Below are 22,601 nucleotides of genomic sequence, written 5' to 3'. Positions count from 1 at the left end.
AGAACAGGATGATGTCAAAAACTTATGATAAAGAGTGGAAATTGACAATAATATTGAATGTCCTGAATTATCAATCCCTAAAGTTTGTGGAAACAACACAAAATCATAAGCTTATACAATTAAAAAGGAGAACGTCTAAGATGATAACTTCTGTGGCATTATAGCACTTTTGCCACAAGCACCAGCCAAAACAGCTCTGGCTGTCAGTGTGACAGAATTAGATGTAGTCTGCTGGATTGGTCCAGAAACCTGACTCCTATTCTGTTAAGAGATTTTTGTCTCTAGGATAAGTACCAGGCACTGTAAAACACCATGTAAACAATGAAGATGGAACTCTTCCACGTGGTTTTGATGATTTTTTTATCATTATTTTTTTATCCATCAACATAAACTATACAGTGTCTCCCACCTAATCAGTGTACTCTTACAGTAGTCTGAAAACTGAAGTTTAATTCACTAAAGAGAAACTAACATTTATTCAGTTGCATATCTTTTACCTAAGATTTCCTTAGTTTTCCCTTTGAAGTTTCAAGTATTATAATAATGATGATGAAAAAGAGAAAGGGGAATAAAACCCAAGAGAAACAAGTGCTGCACAGTTCAGTTATTCACCACCCACTGACCCATGTCCAGCTGGTCCCTGAGCAGCACCCAGCCAACTCCCCCAGTTTATATACTGGGCATGACATTCTATGGCATGGAATATCCCTTTGGCCAGTTCAAGTCAGCTGTCTCGGCCATGTTCCCTCCCAGCTCCTTGTGCACCTGCCCATTGGCAGAGTCTGAGACACTGAAAAGCCCTTGACTCAGGGTAAGCACCACTTAGCAACAACCAAAACATCAGCGTTTAATCAGCATTATTCCCATACTGAACCCAAAACACAGCACTGTAACAGCTACTGAGAAGAAACTTAACTCTATCCCAGCTGAAACCAGGACAGTCTAAAAAGTTTAAATAACCCAATTGCAATGGTGATCTAAAGTATCACTGACACTTTTGAATCACAGCTCTGCATGTACAAAAATCTGAAGTCAGTACAATTGTGGTACTACATCGTAACACCATCCTGGCACATGGCCTTGAAGAAATCGGTCCAATTTTATGTTACCACACATACCATCTCAGTCTCATTCCCTTCCCCATAGCTAGTACAGCACCTCCATTAAAGGGTACCTTCAAAAGCAATACCGAGAGGCCGTGAAGGCGGAGCAAGGCCATGCACCAACGCAGCGCTCACAGGCTCGCTCCCCTCCACAGCCAGGGGAGCAGCCCCCAAACATGCGAACCCCAGCTCCGAGAGGCCAGCGGCCCTGCAGTCGCCCCGCCAGCACGTCACATCAGCTGAATCACGGTGGAGGGGCGGATGGTCCCTCACCCTGGACAAGGAGAAGCGGCAGCGACGTTTAACCCGGCAGCGGGGCGGAGGGCCCTAGGAGCGGCCGGCTGCGCCCCCCACCCAGACCAGCATCTGCACTCCCATTCCCTACCGACCCGCTCGTTACCTGCGCGGCACCGGGCAGTTCCAGCTGTCCCCACGGTCACTGCCTACCACCCGCCGGTACGAAACGTGCACCGTATCACCACCCCCAGCCCCTCAACCAGGAGAGGCCATGTTGTCTACCTACCCTCCACCTCGCCTCCCCTACGACACGTTAACGTCACGCCGAAGGTCACCTACTCCCGCCGAGCCAATCAGGAGGTGCTCACGGTGACATCACCTCAGCGGAAGAGGGGAGGGGCGAGGATACTTTAATTTCCTTCTGCCCAGAGTAGAGGGGAGGTGTCTAGGTCTGTCTCTGTCCGTCCCGGCTGCGGGCCTGTTCCCGGCTCCGGCCCTGCCCGGGTGCTCCTCTAGCATTTTCTGCCCCTCTCCTAGCTGGGCACAGCGACAGACTCCTCCGGGATGGATGAAGGTGGCGAGCCGGGCCCAAAGAGGGTATTTCGCTCCATACGTCTTAGTCTCTGCCCTTGGTCCTCTCACGAGGGGCTGCATGCCCGCCCTGCACAGCTCAGGAGGCACTCCTGCTGGATGCCCTGGAGCATAGCGCTTTCCCCCAAGAGCAGCTTTGGCAGCAGGCTTTCAGTCTTTTGAGAGGGTCTTGGTACAAAATTAAGGTGTTTTGTCCAAAATTGAGGTGCGTGTTATAAGTACATATTATATTATTGGCTTTTCGCAAATATTAAAATGAATGCTATATGTATAATGTTGGAAAACTTTGCTGAATGAATATAGTTTTTTGTTTTTAGTTCTTCTATTAACAAAACTTAGAAATAGTAGTGTGATAAATATATTTTTTGTACTATAACATGGTGATGTAAAAAGCTTTTGTTCATGTAACTAACTCAGAGAATGGTAAAAAGACAGTCAGGAAATTCTTCACATTCTTGGATTATCTTATCTGGATGAAGACGGGGGTGAGGAACACCAGAACTCCAGGGAAAGGATTTCTTGATCTCCGTTATCGGGGAGTGCACCGACAAGAAGGAGCCACAAGGAAAAAAAAAAAAGTAAAAATGTTGAGTTACCGGTTGAATTATGCATGAAGGTCTATGAATATGCAACAGGTTGATGCATTTAACGAAGTGTTCTCTAAGATGAGGTGAGCTCTTGACGGAATGCCAAGCACCTAGCCGTTGTAACCTTTTGCTTTATTGTCTTTTATTAAACTTAAAAAAAAATCTACCAAGAAACCGAACCTCGTTTTTCACATGCGTGTGAGGGAGGATGTAGGGAGGAGCATTATTAATGGTAAATCACGACTGAAAACAGCTAATGACTATTATCCCTTGGACGTCTTACCCTCAGGGGAAGCTGGAAAGCCTGATAGGTTCTTTTCTACGTTTTTGGGTTTTTTTTCAATTTGTTTTTTCGCAGCACCCTTGTCTGTTTCAAGTGGTCAGGAGCTGGCTTTCTTTTCAGTCTGCCTGTATATCACACTTTTTTTTCCTGTCTTCCTTTTTTTTTTTTTTCTTTACAATGTTACTCATTGGTGGTAATTTGGTTTGGGTTACTCTTAACTTTTGCCTCTATAAGCATAGGAAAAAGTTTCCAAGCCATGTGAACATAAGGAAAAGGACACATCCATCCACATCAGTTTTAAGGCAGCATAATCATACAAATATTTGTATTTCCTTTATTTTCCCTATAATAAGGGAGTTTCTTGGTGGAGAAGAGTACCTCAAAGTTTGACTAAGCACTTCATTGTGCAGTGGGCTCTTATATTCAATCAGAGAAGCCAGGTGGTAAAGCCGAGCTAGTTAAAAGGGTCTCTTTAAGGGAAACCTGGGATGAAGTTTTGCAAAGTGAAGCCAGTGCCAGACATTATTTATTCTGTTTTAGCGGTGGAAGGGGAGGAGGAGGTGTTATATGCTTGTTGTATGGAAAATCATGCTATGAAAAGCCAGTGTCCATAAAGGAGATAGAGGAGTGCTTCAACTTTATTCGAATAAAGGCTGGGGCACACACCTGCGGGCTTTTCTCTCTCTCTTGGGGTTTTAGAGGGCACAGCTTCCTTTTATCCTAACTCCTGGCCACATGTTGCCCTCTTCCTTTCCCCAGTGGCTGAGGTACTAGGAAGGTACAGCCTTCCCGAACCATCTACCACATATTCCTTCTTGAACGTACTGTTTTACCCCAAAGTTCAGAAGTTCAGCCTTGTGCAGACTCCACTTATCTGTTTCAGGAGCCAAGCTGTCTGGCCCTGTATCTAACCTGCTGCCCAAAGTCAGTACAGGCATTAAGACTCATTTTAAAAAATGCTAACACCCCCACCTTCACCCATAGAATTGTTTATAAAGACATTAGCACGCATCTTTCCTATCACTGTGGTCAGATTTTCCCACAGGAGAGATGTAGAACTTCAGTATAGATTGTGCATGTTACAATCAACAGGAAGATGCTCACAGGCTGTCTCTCAGTAAAAGATCACTATTCTGGTTTGGGCTGGGGTAGAATTAATCTGCTACACAGTAGCTGGAAACTGTGTTGATAATACAGGGCCTCTCCTATGCTTAAATTGATGGGGCCCGGGGAGGCCGTCAGCGAGCGTCGGGAAGCTTCGCAATCAGATCCGCGGGGGGCGCTGCCCCGCCCCCGACGGGGCCACGCTGCCTGGCAGCCGCAGAGGGTGGGCCAGCTCGCCGCCCTCCCTTCTCCGGTTGCTAGGAAACGAGACTCGGGCGAGGTGGGCCTGTCGTAAAAATATCTCGGAGAAAATGTCGTGAAGCGCAGTCAGTAGGGTCTGTGACGAAGAGAGAGACCAGGCCTAGCTCCCCGCACTTATTTGCCCCTTACCCCAGTGGCCCCCTCTCCCTCTTGCTCCATGTGGGGCCCAGATTGGGCTCTCGGCTTCTCCTCCTTCTCCTCCTTCTCCTCCTTCTCCTCCTTCTCCTCCTTCTCCTCCTTCTCCTCCTTCTCCTCCTTCTCCTCCTTCTCCTATGGCCCGGAAAACAGTTAGCAGAAAGCGGAAAGCGGCGACGGCTGCCGCCGGGGGGCTCCAGGGTGAGCAGGTAGGCTGAGGGGCAGGAACGGGTGTATGAGGGCAGAAGCCCACATGCCGGTGCCTGGGGTGACCCTGACTGGGGGTTGCCGTGTCCTGGTGCCCGGTTGAGGTAGGGGAAAACGACGAGGTCTTTCGGTGCCTGGGGAAGGTATCCTGGGGGGGAGATGGTGGGGAGGAGTAGTCCCGGCTCCAGTGGCTGTCGGTGCGATACAGCAGGCAGCTTCCCCTCGTCCCTGCTCCCTTCCCCGGTGGCCCCGGGAGCTCTCTGTTCGGCCCGTAACAGCCGAGTCCCCGCCGCCCCAGAGCTGAGCGTTACTGCGAGGTGACCCCAGGCCGGGCCGGAGGAGGCCGATGAACGGCGCGGTCAGTATCAGATGGCCCCCGCGGTGTCACCTCCAAACCTGCCGAGCTCACGCCAGGAGGCTGTCGGGGCTGCTTTTCCGTTTAAAGTGCTTCTTGGCTTCCTCTTGTTTCTATAAGCTTTTGGTGTCCCAGCGGTGCCGAGCCGGGGTGGATTGTTTTCAGTATTATGGCAGTGTTACTTCTTTAGCAAATATTTATGTTTAATTTTATGTTGCTGAAGGCTTTATCACAATTTCTGAGTTAATCTTCGTGTATGGTATTATATGGGTAGTTTGGAAGGCTTCAGTATTTTGCTGAGAATATCTTTGAATTTAGAAGGCTTGTGTCTTAAGTTTGTTCTAGTTGCTTTATCTAAGTTTAATGCTTCTTTTCCACAGTATGGGTGGGATCACTCAGTTCACAAAAGGAAAAGACTCCCCCGGGTGAAAAGGTCTGTGGTGTACTACCTGAAAGGTAGAGAGGTCAGGATGCAGAATGAGTCCAGCTATCACCGCTTGTTGCATGGATATGCAGCCCAGCAGCTTCCCAGCCTCTTAAAGGAGAGAGAATTTCACCTTGGAATCCTTAATAAAGTATTTGCCTCCCAGTGGCTGAACCACCGGCAAGTGGTGTGTGGGACAAAATGCAATACAGTAAGTGCCACCTATCTTTTGCTTCTCGCTGTTAATTATTCTATCCCTAAATTACGCTTACCATAATTGAAGTATGTAGATAGCCAAGGAATATATTAGGAAATAATTAGATGTGGATTCTAATTCGTGCACAATTAATTTTGACTTAAGGTAATGCTTAATGATCACCCATTCTCATCTGAAAACATGGCACTATGAGTATGGTGCAAAACCTGACCATGAGGCCTATACCTCATGCAGCATCTGTCTAATCCACATAGAGTGATTTACATCTATTTGCAGGATGGCAAGCAACAGTAGGGTTGGATCTTTCTTCCTGTCCTGCAAATGTAAAGTTAATGAATGATGCTAGCTTTGCTAAATGGTAGCTAATATGCCTGGCAAAACTTGCTAGTAAGACTCTATTTTTATTGTGCTCAGTCTTTTACCATTCGGTTTTATGTATGGTTCTGTGTTGCTGACTTGGCTCTGGAGCATGTCTCTTATGAGGAGAGACTGTGAGAGCTGGGCCTGTTTAGTATAGAGAAGACTGAGAGGGGATCTCGATTAATGCATATAATTATCTCAAAGGCAGGTGCCAAGAGGATGGTGCCAGACTCTTTTCAGTGATGCCCAGTGACAGGATGAGGAGCAATGGCCATAAACTAAAACACAAGAAGTTTCACCTCAACATGAGGAAGAACTTTTCGTTGAGGGTAGCAGAGCACTGGAACAGGTTGCCCAGGGAGGGCGTGGAGTCTCCCTCTCTGGAGACATTCAAGACCCACCTGGACATATTCCTATGTCACCTGGTCTGGTTGGCTGTGCTTTAGCAGGGGTTTGGACTGGATGATCTCCAGAGGTTCCTTCCAACCCTAATGATTCTGTGACTTCAAAAAGTTGCTACACAACTAAAAACTATAGTTAAACTCCAGATATTCTTCAGAGTAGCTAGAAATGTTCTAAGCTGTAAAAAATTAACTTCAGATCTTCAGGATTATTCTTTGCTTTTCCAGTTTGTAACTTTTTTTCCACTCTAAATCAGTTTTCAATGTTTAAATAACTTCCCTTGCTTATGTACCTTTACATGCTTTAGCAAAATTTGAAATCCCTTCGGACTCTGTCATGTTTCAGATTTCACATTTCCAAAGCATCCCTTTATAGGAAAATATTAAAATAATGTCCTATATGATTAATAAACGGAGGAGATCATGCTTCTTAGGTAATGCTCTCTCTGCTGGAGTTAGTGGCCCAACTTCATTGGCTGAGGTTTCAATGTCATATATGAAATTCTAATTGAATTAGTGCAAAATCCCAAACCTGTTTTTTGCAGGTTGGTTAGTGCCACAGAAATGAATTGAGCATTGTAGAGAATATATAGATCAAGCAGCTTTAAAACCTCAAAGTATATCACTAGGTGTGATTGTTTCTTTGCCTCAAGATTTTTTTTTTTTTTTTTTTGCAAAAGCCACACTCAATGATCTGACCTGCAAGGGACAGTGTTTTTTGGTTTTGTTTGTTTTGTTTTGTGTTTTCATTTCAGATGTTCTGTTATTATTCATAGTTACATAGGCAGGACGCTTTCATGCAGTAGCTCTTAAGAAGCAAGGCCTAGCTGTATAAACAAAACAGTCTTTTAACAGGAATTAAGTCTGAAATAGAATCTCTCTGCCTTCATTTTCCATGTGTGTTCATCACCTCGGTCTCAAGAGCATTTGGTTTTCTCTGAACTGCATGTGATACCCATGTCTGTCTTCAGAGTCTGGTAGCTCCTGTGCCAAGTATAGTGTGGGTGGTAGAGATGCCCTTTCGCAGGTGAAGTCTCTTACTTCTCCATTCTTTTTCATCTGTCAACATCTGTCTCCCGACCTCCTGAAATTAAATGCTGAGGGCAAGACACAAAAACTGACAAATGTGATTTTGGCACTGAACAAATTCAATTATATCAAAGTGTGTGCCCATTCGATAGTGCTTCAGAGTTTCACATCAAGATGGATTGTCTGATTGTGTGGTCTTCTCTCTGGAAATGTAGTTCAGTCAGTCAACTTGTTACCAAATCTCCGAAAACCAGAATGAGACTCCTTAACACCATTTTTTTTGTGTTAAAGAGGGCATCATTTATTCATGTGCCTGGAAGGGCATGGAGGATCACTCCTTCCTAACATGCCCCCTGATTTCTACAAACGTGTTGCTAATACACAGTCACTACATGCATATTATAATTTGTCCATTACCATAAAAACCCTCCACACGTTCCCCAAGTTCCCAAACTCAGTCCTTGTTTTGGCTGTAGCTGCATTCCTAAACCAGATGTCTCCTCTTTATCTTCCAAAGTCCTTGCATGCCTTGCTTCTCTGCTAAAGGTCCACAGACACAGTGTCTTCTCTGCTAAAAGTTCACAGTCACAGTGTCTTTCTACTAAAAGCTCACAGTTACAGTAGAAATTGAATTAACCTTCTTGGTATCAAACTCACTGGCTTCTTTTACCACTGCTCACTTCTCAGATGTTTCTTTATATCATGGATTGTTTCTCTGTACTCTTTCAAGTAGGACATGTGAGGCCATTACCCATTTGTGTTGCCTGTACAGCACAACCTGTGAATAGGTTTTGTGCTATTAGTGCCTGTTCTGATCTCCACCAGAAAGCAGGCATACTAGTTTGATATCTTAGTCTTTAAAGAGTCCATGTTTCTTTTGGGCTTGGCATGTTATCAGTAAATATGTATTGCTGCAGAACAGAAGCCAAGCATTCTATTAACATAGAAAAACAGGTCTTTGTTTATAATCTAAATAAAAGTCAAGACTGGGAAAAAAATCAAACAGTGCTACTCAGTGTGACCAGTGCATTCTTGCTTCTATTGTTAGCAAAAAGCAAATCTGAAGGAAAACAATAATATCATTTTCCAGCATGGCTGAGGGTGAAATTTTTGTCTGAAGTTGTACTTTTGCAGAATAGGATGTTCCCACCTGCTCGTTCTTGCTGGCACCGATGTGTTTGTGGCTGGGGAGTCAGCCGGATCAGCTTGCTGCTTTGTGTGCAGATGGGCTTTCTTGTAGGTTTAGTTTTACTGAGGCAGATATGATGCAGCTGATCTTGCAGCTACCTGAGGACTAGTTGCTGTCATAGGGGTTGTGAAACTTTGGGTGGATAAGGAAGAAGCAAGTGGATTCTCACAGATTGGCTTAAGTCAATTATGAAACTTCATCACAGTTGATTTTCTCTTAGTGACTCAGTTTTTAGCAGGGCAATGTGTTTATCTTGGGTTTCTTTCAAATGTTAATATGAATGACAAGAACGTGCCTGTGATTTCTGAGAGCAGTATGTGAAGAGCTGGGGCACAGCATGTCAAGTACTTGTGTGAGGAATAGGCACTCTTTCATGCATGTTCTTTATGTTTTGTAAATCTATGGTTCATCCTACTTGCATAATAAAAAAGTGCTGTAGCTCAAGGTGGCACCCTTTGTTTGGTTGATTTGTATGATCAACTAAAAGATAGGACTGCCTGTTCATCTGCTGTTCTGTGTGCAGGGGCAGCAACAGAGGACACAAGAGTCTAATGTGCTGCTTTGAAATGACATTTAGTAGGCCTGAGGTTTAATTTTGTTGTATAAAGTCAATGCTTTCAGTTGAAGGTGCATGGGGAAGGTACTTATATTTAATTAATTGGTAACTTTGTTGGGTTCCTGTTTCTCCCCTCCCCCAAACTGTTGTCTCCGAAAGGCAGGTCATAAAATGGAAGTATACTTGATGAAAGAGCCTGGCAAACTGTTCTGATCACAGTATTGTATATAAATTAAGGATGGATTTTCCAGTTCAGACTCTGGTTCATAGATACTTGATTCCTTGCCACAGTCTTTACTTTTGGCAAATTGATTAATGAAGTTCCTTAGTCAGTGAAGCAGGGCATTTTCCTGATTAACTTGATTGTAAGCAGTTTGAAAAGGGGACAGCTGCAGTGTTGCCTTTTTCCCAACCTGGAAATGAAACTCGAGATAATTTTAGTAAGGAGGTAATATAAAAGAGGATCCTTATTTGAAGGCATTCAGAGGCAGTTATGGACAGATGTCCACAAAAGCCCGCCCTTCCCAGGGATGAGTACATATTTATAGGTTTTAGGAAATTAGCATAATTGATAAAAAGCACCAATTAGGAGGACAAGTGGTGATTCAATTTCCCTCCAGGTTAAGCCCCTTCTCTGGAGTCCCCCCCTCAGCACTAGCTGTACTTTGTCCATGAAATGTATCTCTGAGAGTTGTTCTCTGCCTTGGTTCCCAGGAAGAATCAAGATAGCATTGGAACCTTGTGCCCCCTGGGGCTTGGAGCTTTGGAATTTGTTTTGTCTTTCTCCCTAGGGAAAGGCCATGGAAAAGTACTGGGAAAACGAGTCACTAATACAATAGGCTAAAAGCTACAAATGTATGTGCAAAGAATACAGAGAACATAGAAAAAAGGCAAAAAACCCAAGTGGCATCAGCAGAGTAATTTTATGGGGGCCTGTTGTGTTTTGATACTGGCCAAACGCCAGGCACCCATGAAAGTCACTCGTTCACCCTCCCCTGCCACATCTTGGCAGAGGAGAGAAAATGTAATGAAGGGTTCATGAATTGAGATAAGGACCGGGACAAAACAGTCCAAGGGCAAAACAGGCTCAACTTAAAGTTGTAAAGTGAATTTATTACTAACAGAGTCAGAGGAGGATAATGAGAAGTAAAATAAGCCCTTAAAACACCTTTTTCACCCAGCCCCTTTCCCCTTCCCACCAACAGCACAGCAAGATGGGGTGGGAGTTCTGTTAGTTTGTCACCTGAGGATTTTCTTCCGCTGCTCCAGGAGAGGAGTCCTTCCCCTGTGAGATCGTGGGGTCCCTCCCATGGGAGACAGTTCTCCGTGAACTTCTTCAGCATGGGTCCACTCTCATGAGCAGCAGCCCTACCACACCTGCTGCAGTGTGAGCTCTCCCCATGAGCACACAGTCCTCCCAAAACTGCTGCAGCATGGGTCACTCTTCCACGGGGTGCAGTCCTCCAAGGACAGGCTGCTCCAGCCTGGAAGCAAGGGCTCTCTCTCCACTGGGTCTCCCACTGGATCACAGCCTCCTCCAGGCATCCACTCGCTCCAGTATGAGCACCTCCCCCCATGGGCTGTGGGTGGATCTCTGCATCCCCTGCGGATCTCCATGGACTGCAGGGGCACAGTTGCTTCACCATGGTCTTCACTGCAGAGGAATCTCGGCTCTGGTGCCTGGAGCACCTCCTCTCCCTCCTTCTTCACTGACCTTAGTGTCTCCATGTTGTTTTCCCTCACATGTTCTCGCCTCCTTCTCTTCTCTGGGTGGAAAAAACTGTGCACTTTGTTTTGATTTTCTTCTTAAATGTGTTATCAACCTCTCTAATTGGCCCAGTCTTGGCCAGCAGCACATCCACCTTCAGACCTAACAGGTGTTGGCTCTGCTGGACATGGTGGAAGCTTCCAGCAGCTTCTTACAGAAACCTTCTCCGTGCTCCCCCCACTACCAAAAACTAGGCCAAGCAAAACCTAACACAGGGCCATTTGCCAAAATTACTTCTCACTGCTTCTGCAAACCAAAAGAAAAATGAGCATACAGCTAATAATCTCATGGGATGTGCAAAGTAAAGCCAGATCATGAAGATTCATGACTATGACAACTGTAGTATGTCACAGTACAGGCTGAGTAGTACCTACCTATGCCTGTCTTCCTTGGTTCTTGAGTGATAGCACTGTTACAAACTGTACATCTGAATTACTTTATAAAAAAGGGTGAGGGGGAGATGGATTTCTGTCTGTCACATTATCCAGCCCGTTTGCTTGTTATAATAAGGTTGTCCTGCAGAGAACATGATAGCTGAGATTACTCTGTTTCTCACAGATGAAGTGTGGTCCTTGGACTTCTGGCAGATGGCCAAAGCAATCCTGACTTGGAAAATCCAGGATGTCAAGTTATTTGGCACGCTATGTTTTACTATCAGGAAGAACCAAATTATATGCAAAGCTTAAAATCAAGGGATAAATATGCACAGTTCACTGTTTGGGAGTTGGTGGAGTTTATTGCATCCAGAAAAAGGTTATATGGCTATTTTTTGGTTTCTATTTAACGAGTAGCTGGAAAGTAAGTTCTTATTCCTGCTTGAGATAAAGGGGAAAAAAGTGTAGTTCAGCTATCAGGACTTTGTCAAGACTCAGATGCCTGGCTGCTTTGGAGTTATTTGCAGATGTACTTATTTCAAGAGTGACGGGGCTATCAGTTTGCTTGGAAGTAGGCCAATTTCTGTATTTTCATTGGATTTATGTCATTGTATGTTGTGATTTTGGCTGCACTTGTACAAAATATCTGACTACCTTTAAACTTTTGTTGTAGTGTCTTTAGAACTCTTAAAATGGTATTCACATTTTCTGCATTCTTAGCTATGTGCCTATTTTCTTAATATTTCTCCTTTTTTTGGCTTTAGAAGTATCTCAACAACTGGCTTCTCTTGGCTTCTGTTTACTGGATTTACAGGGAAGATTTCTTGGCAGTCAGTGATGCAGCTTGCAAGTGTGATCTTGTGTCTTCCTGTGTTGCCCCAGGTGATGCAAGAGTTCTAGCATACGAAGACAGTGCTTGCTTATTTTACTCTAGGGAGGTGATGGTTTTTAAACTACCCACAGCATGCCAAGTTCCTTACCAAGCAAGGGGAGAAGTTACTACTCAGACCTTTACAGCTGAAACTACAAAGTCTGTCCCTTAACTGTGCAGTTTCTTGCCTTAAGAGCAGTTGCTGTTCAGATAATGGTAATACTGTACAAGTGGAGGAAAAAGTGAGAAAATAACAAAGCAATTCAAGGGCTGACAGTGGATTAGAGTTGGGTACAAGCAGATGAAAGCATAGCAAGAAATATGTCCTGTTCCTGCTTCTGAGAACATATTCATTTGGAAGCTTGCTATGAGAAAATGAGGTTGAAAATCCAGGGTAGAAGTGTGAGTCTGATGCTTCAGCACTCTCTTTCCAAGGTCTTCACCTTTTCAGTCCAATTAGTTTAGAGTTTAGCTAAAGGAATTTTGCATTATAGTAAGCCTTTATTAACCTCCTATCAAACACAAATCTATGACAGTGGTATCAGACTGGAGAATGTGAATGTTTTTTTATTTCAGTCTTCATACCTGTTGAGATGCTCTTTGAAATGTCAATCTCTTACAGCTAAAACACGGTTTTCCTGAGTTTGTGGGCATCCTAAGTTGTGGATGTGTTTTACTAATTAGTACTTCTGGTGCCAGCTTCAGGACCTGCAGATGACACTTGCAAGCCTTAATCTTAGGTACTTACCTGTTGATTTTGAATTTTTTTTTTTTTGGTAATTGAAGGAGGATAGGGGAAGGAATTGGGTGTTTCTGCTGGAAGGAAATATTGAGGCGAAAAAAGAGAATATATGTTCATAGGGGAAGGATAAGGGAGGATGAGAAAAGAGGGAATTACTAGTCCTGATCCTATAGTGCAGGTGTTAATTTTCAGGAATGTGGTTAGGGCAGAGAGGCTGCTGTATGCATTGTGTTTTTACCAGCTGTCTTGGGAAATGAACTGCATTATAATATAAGGCTTGGGAGAAGTGAGGAGTGCCTTCCTCCTATTCAGCTGCCCTTCTGCTGTTGTCTGACCCCACACCTGAATGCAAAATAAAGAGCTAAATATGAAAATTCAGTCCCTGTAGGAACAGACATCTGTTTGTGCAAGACTGCTGCCAACAGAGGAAGATCAGTTGGGGGATGAAGGTGATGCATAACACACAAATAGTGATGAATAGATTTCAGCTTTCTCTGCAGAATGAATTTAACATTCCATATGTTAGCAGGTTTTGATTAATACTCTGCTAGTTCAGTACATCAGGAATAGTAGATACACCTAAATTTTCTTGTGGTTTTGATGCTTATTAAAGAACAGATCTACAGTCTGTGAGAGTTCACCAAAACCAACTTGTATGTAAAACTCTGAGAACCTTTAGATTTCTCTTCTGTCCTTCTAGAAATATCTGACAAAGGATTTTAGAACAATTTCCTTGAGGTGTGTATTCTTTAAATTACATTGAGTTCTCTTGGGTTTTTTGTTGTTTTCAGTTCACTTCCAGAGGCTTTGAGACAATGTTCTTTGGTTATACAAGGAACAAACTTAAGAGAATATGGGATTTAATTATCCCAGACTGTGATTCTGCATCACTTTCCTCAGTGCCAAGTCAGCTTCAGATCCTCCATTTCCTTGCTTCACTCATATTCCCTCACAGGGCTTTTTCCACTCTGTTATGCCTATTTGACTGTTAGCACAGCTGGTCTCTGAACATAATCTGTGAAATGATCCAGTATAAGAGCCTCACAAATAAAGGTGCACTTTGGCAGGTGATGTAAACCTTTGTTCTAGTTCAGATTGTAATGGTTGTGTATATTTAAACTGTGTCCTAGCTAAAACTAGGACAGTATCCACTGCTTATTCCATACCATTTATGTCATGCTGGGTCCATGCTTTCTACTACACCATCACCTTTCCTCTCTTTTGATATATACACACAGGTATCATTCCCTCAGTCTATGAGCCATCCCTATAAAAGTTTGTTACATTCGTTTAGTCCATGACCTTGGGCTCCATCTGTCATAAAAGTCTTCCAGGGTAGAAAAGATGGTGTGTGTTGTTGGACTGTTGCATGCTGAAGCTTTTCTGATTCCATCACTGCTGTGCTTGTCTGGTTTCATCAAAGGTCATTCTTCATTAATGTGGCAATCAAAAGTGAGTTGGGTTCAGATACCTTTGGTGTTGACTAACCAGGTAGTCTTTGCTCAATGTGTATCCCAGTGTTTGAAGGTTCTACCACCCATTGCTCTCAGCATAGTCTTTAACCATCATTTGCATAATTCAATATTTTCAGAGGCTGGTGCATGATAGGGAATGTGATGCACCCACTCAGTGCCATGTTCTTTGGCCCAGGTGTCTGAGGTTGTTTTGGAAATGAGTTTCATTGATTCAATTCTTTCTGGAGTACTGTGTCCCCATAAGACTTGCTTTCCAAGGCCCAGGATAGTGTTCTGAGCAGTGCCATGGGGCACAGGGTATGTTTCCAGCCATATTGTGGTTGCTTCCACCATTGGAATCACATGGTGCTTGCCTTGGTGGGTTTGTAGGAGCATGATAAAGTCAATTTGCCAGGCCTCCCCATATTTATATTTCAGCCATCATGCTCCATAGCAAAGAGGCTTTAACTGCTTGACCTGCTTAATTGCAGCATGTTTCACATACCTGGATAACCTGTGTGATAGTGTCCACGGTCAAGTCCACCCCTCGATCACAAGCCCATCTATATATTGCATCTCTTCCTTGATAGCCTGAGGTGTCATGGGCCCACTGAGCTAGAAATAATTCACCCTTATTTTGCCAATCCAGATCTACCTGAGCCACTTCAATCCCAGCAGCATGATCCACCTGCTGGTTCTGATGTTCTTCAGGGGCCTCACTCTTGGGTACATGAGTATCTACGAGATTTACCTTCATAACCAGGTTCTTCACCTGGGCAGCAATATCTTTCCGTAATGTAGCAACCCAGATGGGTTTGCCTCTGTGCTGCCAGTTTTTCTGCTTCCATTGCTCCAACCACCCCCACAGGGCATTTGACACCATCCATGAATCAGTATAGAGACAAAGTATTGGCCATTTCTCTCGTTCAGCAATGTCTAAGGCCAACTGGATGGCTTTCACCTCTGCAAACTGACTTTGACTCACCCTCCCCTTCAGCAGTTTCTGTGACTTGTCATGCGGGATTCCATATAGCTGCTTTCCATCTCCAATGCTTTCCCACAAGACAGCAGGACTCATAAGTAAAAAAGGCATATTGCTTCTCACTTTCTGGTAATTTATTATATAGTGGGGCCTCTTCAGCACATGACATCTCCTCCTCTGGTGACATTCTGAAACCTTTGCCTTCTGGCCAGTTCATGATCACTTCCAAGATTCCTGGATGACTGGGATTCCTTATTGTGATGCCTTTTCCTTGGTCTTAGAATTAAGAGCCAGACACCATTAAGGGATAAAAGGATTTTTATCTCGGTATTTAATAAAGATCTTTATGGTGCAACAATTAATCAAGGTAGAATATGCCGAAATGCACACCCACAGTCGATCGCGTATATAATTTTAGAGACTTTGTAAATTAGTATATCTAACAAAGATGTTTTAATGAGAGGTTTAAATGAATGGTGTAACATTTCTCTATTTTAAAGTATTTCTCCCCAGATGGACCTAATCTTGGTTTACAGATTATGTTCTAGAGGGGGCCTTGGTTTTTCAAGATAACACAAGGCTTTCCAGCCTTCAACTGTGAGGCCTTTAGGATGTTTGGTTTTCTGGCCTAGTAAAATACCAGGACTATGTTAAGACATCAGGCTTAAAGAATTACAAGTATGCATGCTAAGGGTATTGACAATACATAAAAGGTATATAAAAAAGAAAAGGCAAAAATCATCATGGCATCAATTGGAGCTTGTTGTGTGATCAGTGCGACTCACTCCATGTAGCATCAGTTGCATGATGTGCAGAGGAGATCCCCCCTTTGAACATCCAGCCCAGCACTGGCATTCAGGGTGCCAGGAGGAGCTGTGCTTCAGTGCCAATCACTTCCAAAGTGACTCAGACCCCTTTATAAGCTGCCACTATCTCCTTTTCAGCTGGAGTATAGTGGGTGTCATGGTTTGATACTGGCCCAACGCCAGGCACCCATGAAAGCCACTTGCTCACTCTCCCCTGCCACAGCTGGGCAAAAAAAAAAAGGTTTCATGAATTGAAAAAAGGACCAGGAGAAAACCATTCAAGGGGAAAAACAGGCTCAACTTAAAGTTGCAAAGTGAATTTATTACTAACAGAGTCAGAGGAGGATAATGAGAAGTAAAATAAGCCCTTAAAACACCTTTTTCTCCCCAGCCTCTCTCTCCTTCCCACCGACAGTGCAGGGAGACAGGACATGGGGGTTTAGGTCAGTTCATAACCCGAGGATTTTCTTCCAGTGCTCAGGGAGAGGAGTCCTTCCCCTGTGAGGCCATTGGTGTCCCTCCCACCGGAGACAGTGCTCCATGAACTTCTCCAGCATGGGTCCAAATCTCACAAGCAGCAGTCCTCCCAAAACTGCTGCGCTGTGGGTCTCTCTTTCTATGGGGCGCAGTCCTCCAAGGACAGGCTGCTCCAGCCTGGAAGTAGGGGCCCCCTCTCTCCACTAGGTCTCCCACTGGATCACAGCCTCCTCCAGGCATCCACCCGCTCCAGCATGAGCACCTCCCCCATGGGCTGCAGGTGGATCTCTGCATCCCCTGTGGATCTCCATGGGCTGCAGAGGCACAGTTGCTTCACCATGGTCTTCACTACAGCCTGCAGAGGAATCTCGGCTCTGGTGCCTGGAGCACCTCCTCTCCCTCCTTCTCCGCTGATCTTGGTGTCTCCATGTTGTTTTCCCTCACATGTTCTCACCTCCTCTTCTCTGACTAGAAGAAAAAACTATTGTGTCCACTTTGTTTTGATTTTCTTAAATATGTTATCACAGAGACATTACCAACCTCTCTAATTGGCCCAGCTTTGGCCAGCAGCACATCCATCTTCAGAGCCATTAGGGATTGGCTCTGCTGGACATGGTGGAAGCTTCCAGCAAGCAGCTTCTTACAGAAGCCACCTCTATGGCTCTCCCACTATCAAAAACCAGGTCATGCAAAACCAACACAGTGGTCTTTAGATCCTCTGTATCCCCAACTTCAAAACCCCAGGGGTCAACTCAACTTTGAGTCTCCCCTGGTGCTTTCTGCCAGCAGCTCCAGGAAGGATCATTCTCCCCAGCTGTGGTGTAGAGCACGTTTTTTACATCTTGCCCTGTCTTGACTGCCCCGAGGGGCTACAGCATGAACTGTCTCCTGTTTGATTTGCTCAAAGGCTTTTTGTTGCTCAGGGCCTCATTGGAAATAATTCTTCTTCCTGGTCACTTGATAGGGAAATCTTATTATAATTTGGAATATACATTCTCCAAAATCCTGCAATGCCTAAGAAAGGTTGTGTTTCTTTCTTGTGATTGGTGGAGACATTACTGTTGTTTTGTTGAACACATCCACTGGCATGTGGCAATGCCCATCTTGCTATTTTATTCCTAAAACATGGATCTTTTGGGCAGGTCCTTTGACCTTACTTTGTTTTATGGCAGAACAGCCTTTCATAAGGATTTGGACTATTTTCTTACCTATGTCAAAAACTTCTGCTGTATTGCCCCACACAATGACTTCATCAATGTATTATAGGAGTTCTGGAGCTTCACCCTGTTCCAGTACAGTCTGGATCAGTCCATGGCAGATGGTTAGGCTGTGTTTTCACCCCTGGGCAGTTGGTTCCAGGTGTACTGGATGCTCTTCCAAGTCAAAGCAAACTGTCACCTGCATTCTGCTGCCAGAGGGATTGAGAAAAATGCACTGGTGATATCAGTTGTGACACCACTTGGCTGCCTTTGACTCCAGCTCATATTGAACTTCCAGCACATCCAGCACAGCAGCACTCAGTGATGGTGTGACATCATTCAGGCCACGATTATCTACTGTCAGTCTATGTTCTCCATTAGACTTTTGCACTAGCTAAATGGGGCTCTTAAAGGGTGAGTGGGTCCTGCTGACCACTCCTTGGCTCTCCAGTTAATGAATCAGCTTATGGATTGGAATCAGGGAGTCAGTTATTGCAATATTGCTGCTAGTTCACTGTTGTGGTAGTGATCTGCACCTGCTGTTCTTCAGCCTTCAGTAACACCACAACTAAAGAGTTCTCCGAGAGACCAGGCAGGGTAGACAGCTGATAACTTTCCTCTGCTTCCAGGGCAGCTATACCAAAAGCCCACTGGTTCCCTTTTGGATCCTTGAAATACCCTCTCCTAAGGTAATCTATGCCAAGGATGCACAGAGCCTCTTGGCCAGTCACAGTGGAGTGCTTTTGCTATTCATTCCCAGTCAGGATGATTTCAGCCTCCAATACAGTCAGATGTTATGATTCCTCTGTCACTCCAGAAATGCAAATGGGTTCTGCCCCCAAGTAGCTTGATTTCATTAGGATACACTGTGCATTGGTATGTACTAGAGCCTTCTACCCCTGTGTGTCTGATGTGCCAGGCCATTGGATCTACAAGTCCAGTAAACCCAGTTGTCCTCTTCCACCTGGTTGGAAGCAGGGCTCCTCTAGTTCTGGTCATAGGATTCTCTACTTACTTCTTGTAGAAATGGATTAGAATTTTCTTCTATAGGATCAGGAGTAAGATCAGTCCTTCCATTCTGCCTGAGAAACTGCCAACTGTAGCTTGAAGCAGCAGCTTTCTTGCAAGAACCCTCTTTTGTAATTGTTTTTCCCTGCAATTCCTCTACCCGTGCCTCTAGGATTGAGGTAAGTTTTCCATTCTACTTCCTCATGCCCTCTCTGTGGTCCCGCAGGCAAAATCACAGTGTACCCCATGGTGTGTACCTTATATATCCTTTCTTTTGAGCAAGAGGATGCTAAATGTTAATACCCGAGATGCTGGTCCCTACAGGTGTAAAGTAGGGCATATCCTCTTTGAGTTGCTGGAACTCCCAGGACGGTTTTTCCACAGCTGAGATGAGAGAGGAAGAGAGATTGTATTCCTAGAGCTTATGGGTTTGGGTTCTTCAGGGAATTTTTTTCCCATCTGAAAGGAGGACCCTGTGAGGGGAGGGGGTTGCCCAGGAAACAGCAGAATAGGCAGCTGGAACAACCTTCAGGGACTCAAAAAATATCCTATGACTCATAGGACTACATCATTCCATTGTGAAACTCCCCGCCCTGGGGGAGGTACCACCTGGACCAGACTGCATATAATCTCGAGGTTTGGGGGCTTGGGACACCACCACCACCACAGGACAGATCCAGATGAGGACCCAAACTTCCACAGGAGGACCAGACCTTCCATAGGACCACCGCTTTCATCAAGACTGTGTATGGAAAATCATGCTATGAAAAGCCAGTGTCCATAAAGGAGACAGAGAAGTCCTGCAACTTTATTTGGATAAAGGGAGAGAGTCCACTGGGGCACACACCTGCAGGGTTTTCTCTCTTGGGGTTTTAGAGGGTGCAGCCTCCTTTTATCCTAAACTTCCGGCCACATGTTGCCCTCTTCCTTTCCCCAGTGGCTGAGGTACTAGGAAGGTACAGCCTTCCCGAACCACCTACCACATATTCCTTCTTGAACGTACTGTTTTACCCCAAAGTTCAGAAGTTCAGCCTTGTGAAGACCCCACTTATCTGTTTCAGGAGTCAAGCTGTCTGGGCCTGTAAATGTGGTATCTGCACCACTTAATTAGTGGCTTGTCTTAACTTTCTTCTGTCTTCACTCAGAGTCAGGATTAAAAACACAAAGGAGACAAATGTTCGGGCTTGGTTGTTTATTAAATCTTTTCTAAAATACAGAGAGTTCTGCAACACTTCTAGCTACCAACTAAAAGCAAGCAAAATGGAGGCCTGAATCTAGCTAGTTAAAAGGTCTTTTAAAGCTAAACAGTCCAATAGAGAATTAACACCTATATTATTTATACTTTTGAGCCAATAACCAAACTCCTGTGACCCGCAGTGCAGCGCTAACTGTCCAACCAAAAACTACTACCTGAAAACTGAAGAAAGAAGACAGAAACAACACCCAAAATCCTCCATCTTGTCCCATACCTACCACTATATTCTAAAAACTCCAATTTCAAAACCCTTCACCATATGAAATCACATACTTCTATTTAACTACACACCCATGACTTTATGACTCGAATTTGGAAGCTTTCTCCAAGGCCTCAGATCGAAAGCAGTGTTCTCCAGGGAGTCAGTGCCAGACAGCACAGAAAGCTCAAAACTCCCAGGTTTCTGGGATCCAACATGGGCCCTGTAACTAACCTGCTGCTCAAAGTCAGTAGAGACATTAAGACCCATTTTAAAATTGTAACACCCACACCTTCACCTATAGAATTGTTTATAAAAACATTAGCACGCATCTTTTCTATCATGCACTTGTCCAGGGGTGAGGTTCAAAAACATTGGAGGTGCCCACTGTCCTAGGCACTTCCCCATACTATCCCACACACCCCATCACTCAGAACTATTCAGCCTCAGGGCAAATCTCTGGGTGATGTTCTTAAATAGTTGTTTAATCTGAAAGAAGACCTGAACTATATGCAGCAACATGCTGGCTCCTAGCAAAAGGGCCCAGTTGGCTGCAAGGGTATTGAAAAGATATTAAAAATCTTACAAATTCTCAAATACTACTGTAATCATCCTGGAGGAGAAGGAAGGCAGGAAGGCAGGGTGGATGGATGGATGGATGGATGGATGGATGGATGGATGGATGGATGGATGGATGGATGGATGGATGGATGGATGGATGTTGGAAGATGCATTTGAGGAGAAAAGGCAGAAGATGTAACTTAATAGTTCTCAATAGAGGGCTCCTGAGGTACAGATAGGATGGCAATGCTGAGGACGCATACCAGGTTAGTTTCATGACCAGTGGTTCTATCATATCACAGACCAGTATTATGAAGTACAACAAAATTATAACCTTGGTCCAGGCCTCAAGGATGATAAACATCACCACAAAGAACACATACTGCAAGTAATGAGAAAAACAAAGTTCAGGATTTAGAATTTTAAAAGTTTAATAAGGGATAAAACCAGGGACAAAAAAGATATCCGGTGCTGGGGTGTTTTTGGCGATTAGCCAAAGAACACAGCATCAGTGTAAAACACCATTCTCTATATACTGTTACACTGCTGAGGGTACATGCATATTCATGAGTTTATACATTATTTAAACATTCCTTTGAGTTTTTGATCTTCCAAGAACTCTCTTGTTTGGTTTTGTGAAAAACACGCTTCACTGTCCTGGTAAAATTTAAAAGGTTTAATAAAAAGACGATAGGAGACAAACATAAAGCAAAGGGTTAAAACGGCCTGGTGCTTGGCATGCTGCCAAGAGCACGCGGCTGCTTCGGAAACGCCCCTTTAAATACCTTTTACAATACATCAACCCGTTGCATATTCATAGTCCATCATACATAGTCAAACTTTTTCTGGGAACCGTTTAGCATGGCCACTCCTTGGGTCTGCCTTTTTATAGCATGTGTGTTTCTTGGCTTGTGGTTTTAATCCTCTTCTTATCACTTTTTAATTTGGGTGGTGGTCCCGGCCTTTTGCAGCCGGTGAGTGTTGATAATTGTCGTGTCAGCTGCAGGGTTCCCATCACACGTTCAGGGGCTGTTATCTTAACTAAGCAGGTAGTTTAAGCATACTGTCTCAAAAAAACTTATGTCTAACTTTGGCTATTAGAAGAGAAAGAAAAAAAAGAAAAAAACTATATTTGTACAGAAAAGCTATTTCAATATTATACATATACCACTTGTCCCAATATTTGCAAAAAGCCAACAACATGTCATGTACTTATAACAGTTTTAACCTCTGACTTGTCTGCAGGACATTCTGTAGATTAGGTCAATATATTTTATTTCTTCCTGTGTTTCCATCCTGTTGTTTCATCCCTGATAGTGAGGAGTCAGTAAATCCTTCCTGGATGCTTATGCAGGTGTAAGAAAAATAATTGCTTTACACCATTCTCTAAGTTGGTTACATAGAGGTATTTTAGTCTTTTACTAAAGCCTACAATATAATATCTTTATCACACTGCTATTCATATAAACTATACAGTGTATGCATAAACTGACAGATTGTACTATACAAAAGCAGTTAAAAGTAAGTATAAATTTTACCATATCAAAATACTTGTAATACAAAAAGCTAATCTATGAATTCAAAAGCCAATATTATATTGTCATCTATAACAAGTGTCACAAAACGCAACTCTGAGAACAAGTGCAACAACTGTGAGTAAATAAATCAACATTGTGACCCATGACTATTAAACTAATATAATAAATGCTTATAAGAAATTTGTTTTAACATGCTCTTGTCAGATCTGTCATTGTCTCAACCCTCTGAGCCCCATTTTGGGTGGCCAAAATGGGCTGTTGTGGTTTAACCCCAACTGGCAGCTAAGTACCACACAGCTGTTCACTCATTTCCCCCCGCTCCCCTTCC

General features: G+C 43.9%; 2 protein-coding genes across 12 annotated transcripts in view; one reads left to right on the top strand and one right to left on the bottom strand.

Annotated features, from left to right (window-relative positions):
* Positions 1 to 1,726, bottom strand: part of LOC148220086 (ubiquitin-associated protein 1-like) — a 63,849-nt gene extending 62,123 nt beyond the window's left edge. Inside the window, exon 1 of one of the 3 annotated variants that reach the window (XM_088155643.1) lies at positions 1,627 to 1,726. The gene's annotated coding sequence lies outside the window, so the exon portion shown is untranslated. Of the gene's footprint in view, positions 1 to 1,503 lie in introns of all 3 variants that reach the window. The other 2 variants (XM_088155642.1, XM_088155644.1) reach the window with 2 other exon arrangements.
* A 2,463-nt stretch (positions 1,727 to 4,189) lies between these two features.
* LOC148220085 (DDB1- and CUL4-associated factor 12-like) overlaps positions 4,190 to 22,601 on the top strand; it is a 46,442-nt gene continuing 28,030 nt past the window's right edge. For 5 of the 9 annotated variants that reach the window (XR_015799090.1, XM_088155654.1, XM_088155651.1 and 2 more), the window contains exons 1-2: positions 4,190 to 4,510; positions 5,244 to 5,498. Coding sequence is in view for 7 of the 9 variants with exons in the window: in XM_088155654.1 (XP_088011780.1) it covers positions 4,439 to 4,510; positions 5,244 to 5,498 (327 nt within the window). In the remaining 2 variants the exon portion in view is untranslated. The other 4 variants (XR_015799089.1, XM_088155652.1, XM_088155648.1 and 1 more) reach the window with 2 other exon arrangements.

This window comes from Sturnus vulgaris, chromosome W (assembly GCF_052056855.1).
Source record: "Sturnus vulgaris isolate bStuVul1 chromosome W, bStuVul1.hap1, whole genome shotgun sequence".
Taxonomy (NCBI): domain Eukaryota; kingdom Metazoa; phylum Chordata; class Aves; order Passeriformes; family Sturnidae; genus Sturnus; species Sturnus vulgaris.
The sequence above is the reverse complement of the archived record's forward strand: the minus strand, read 5'-3'. Positions and strand labels throughout refer to the sequence as shown.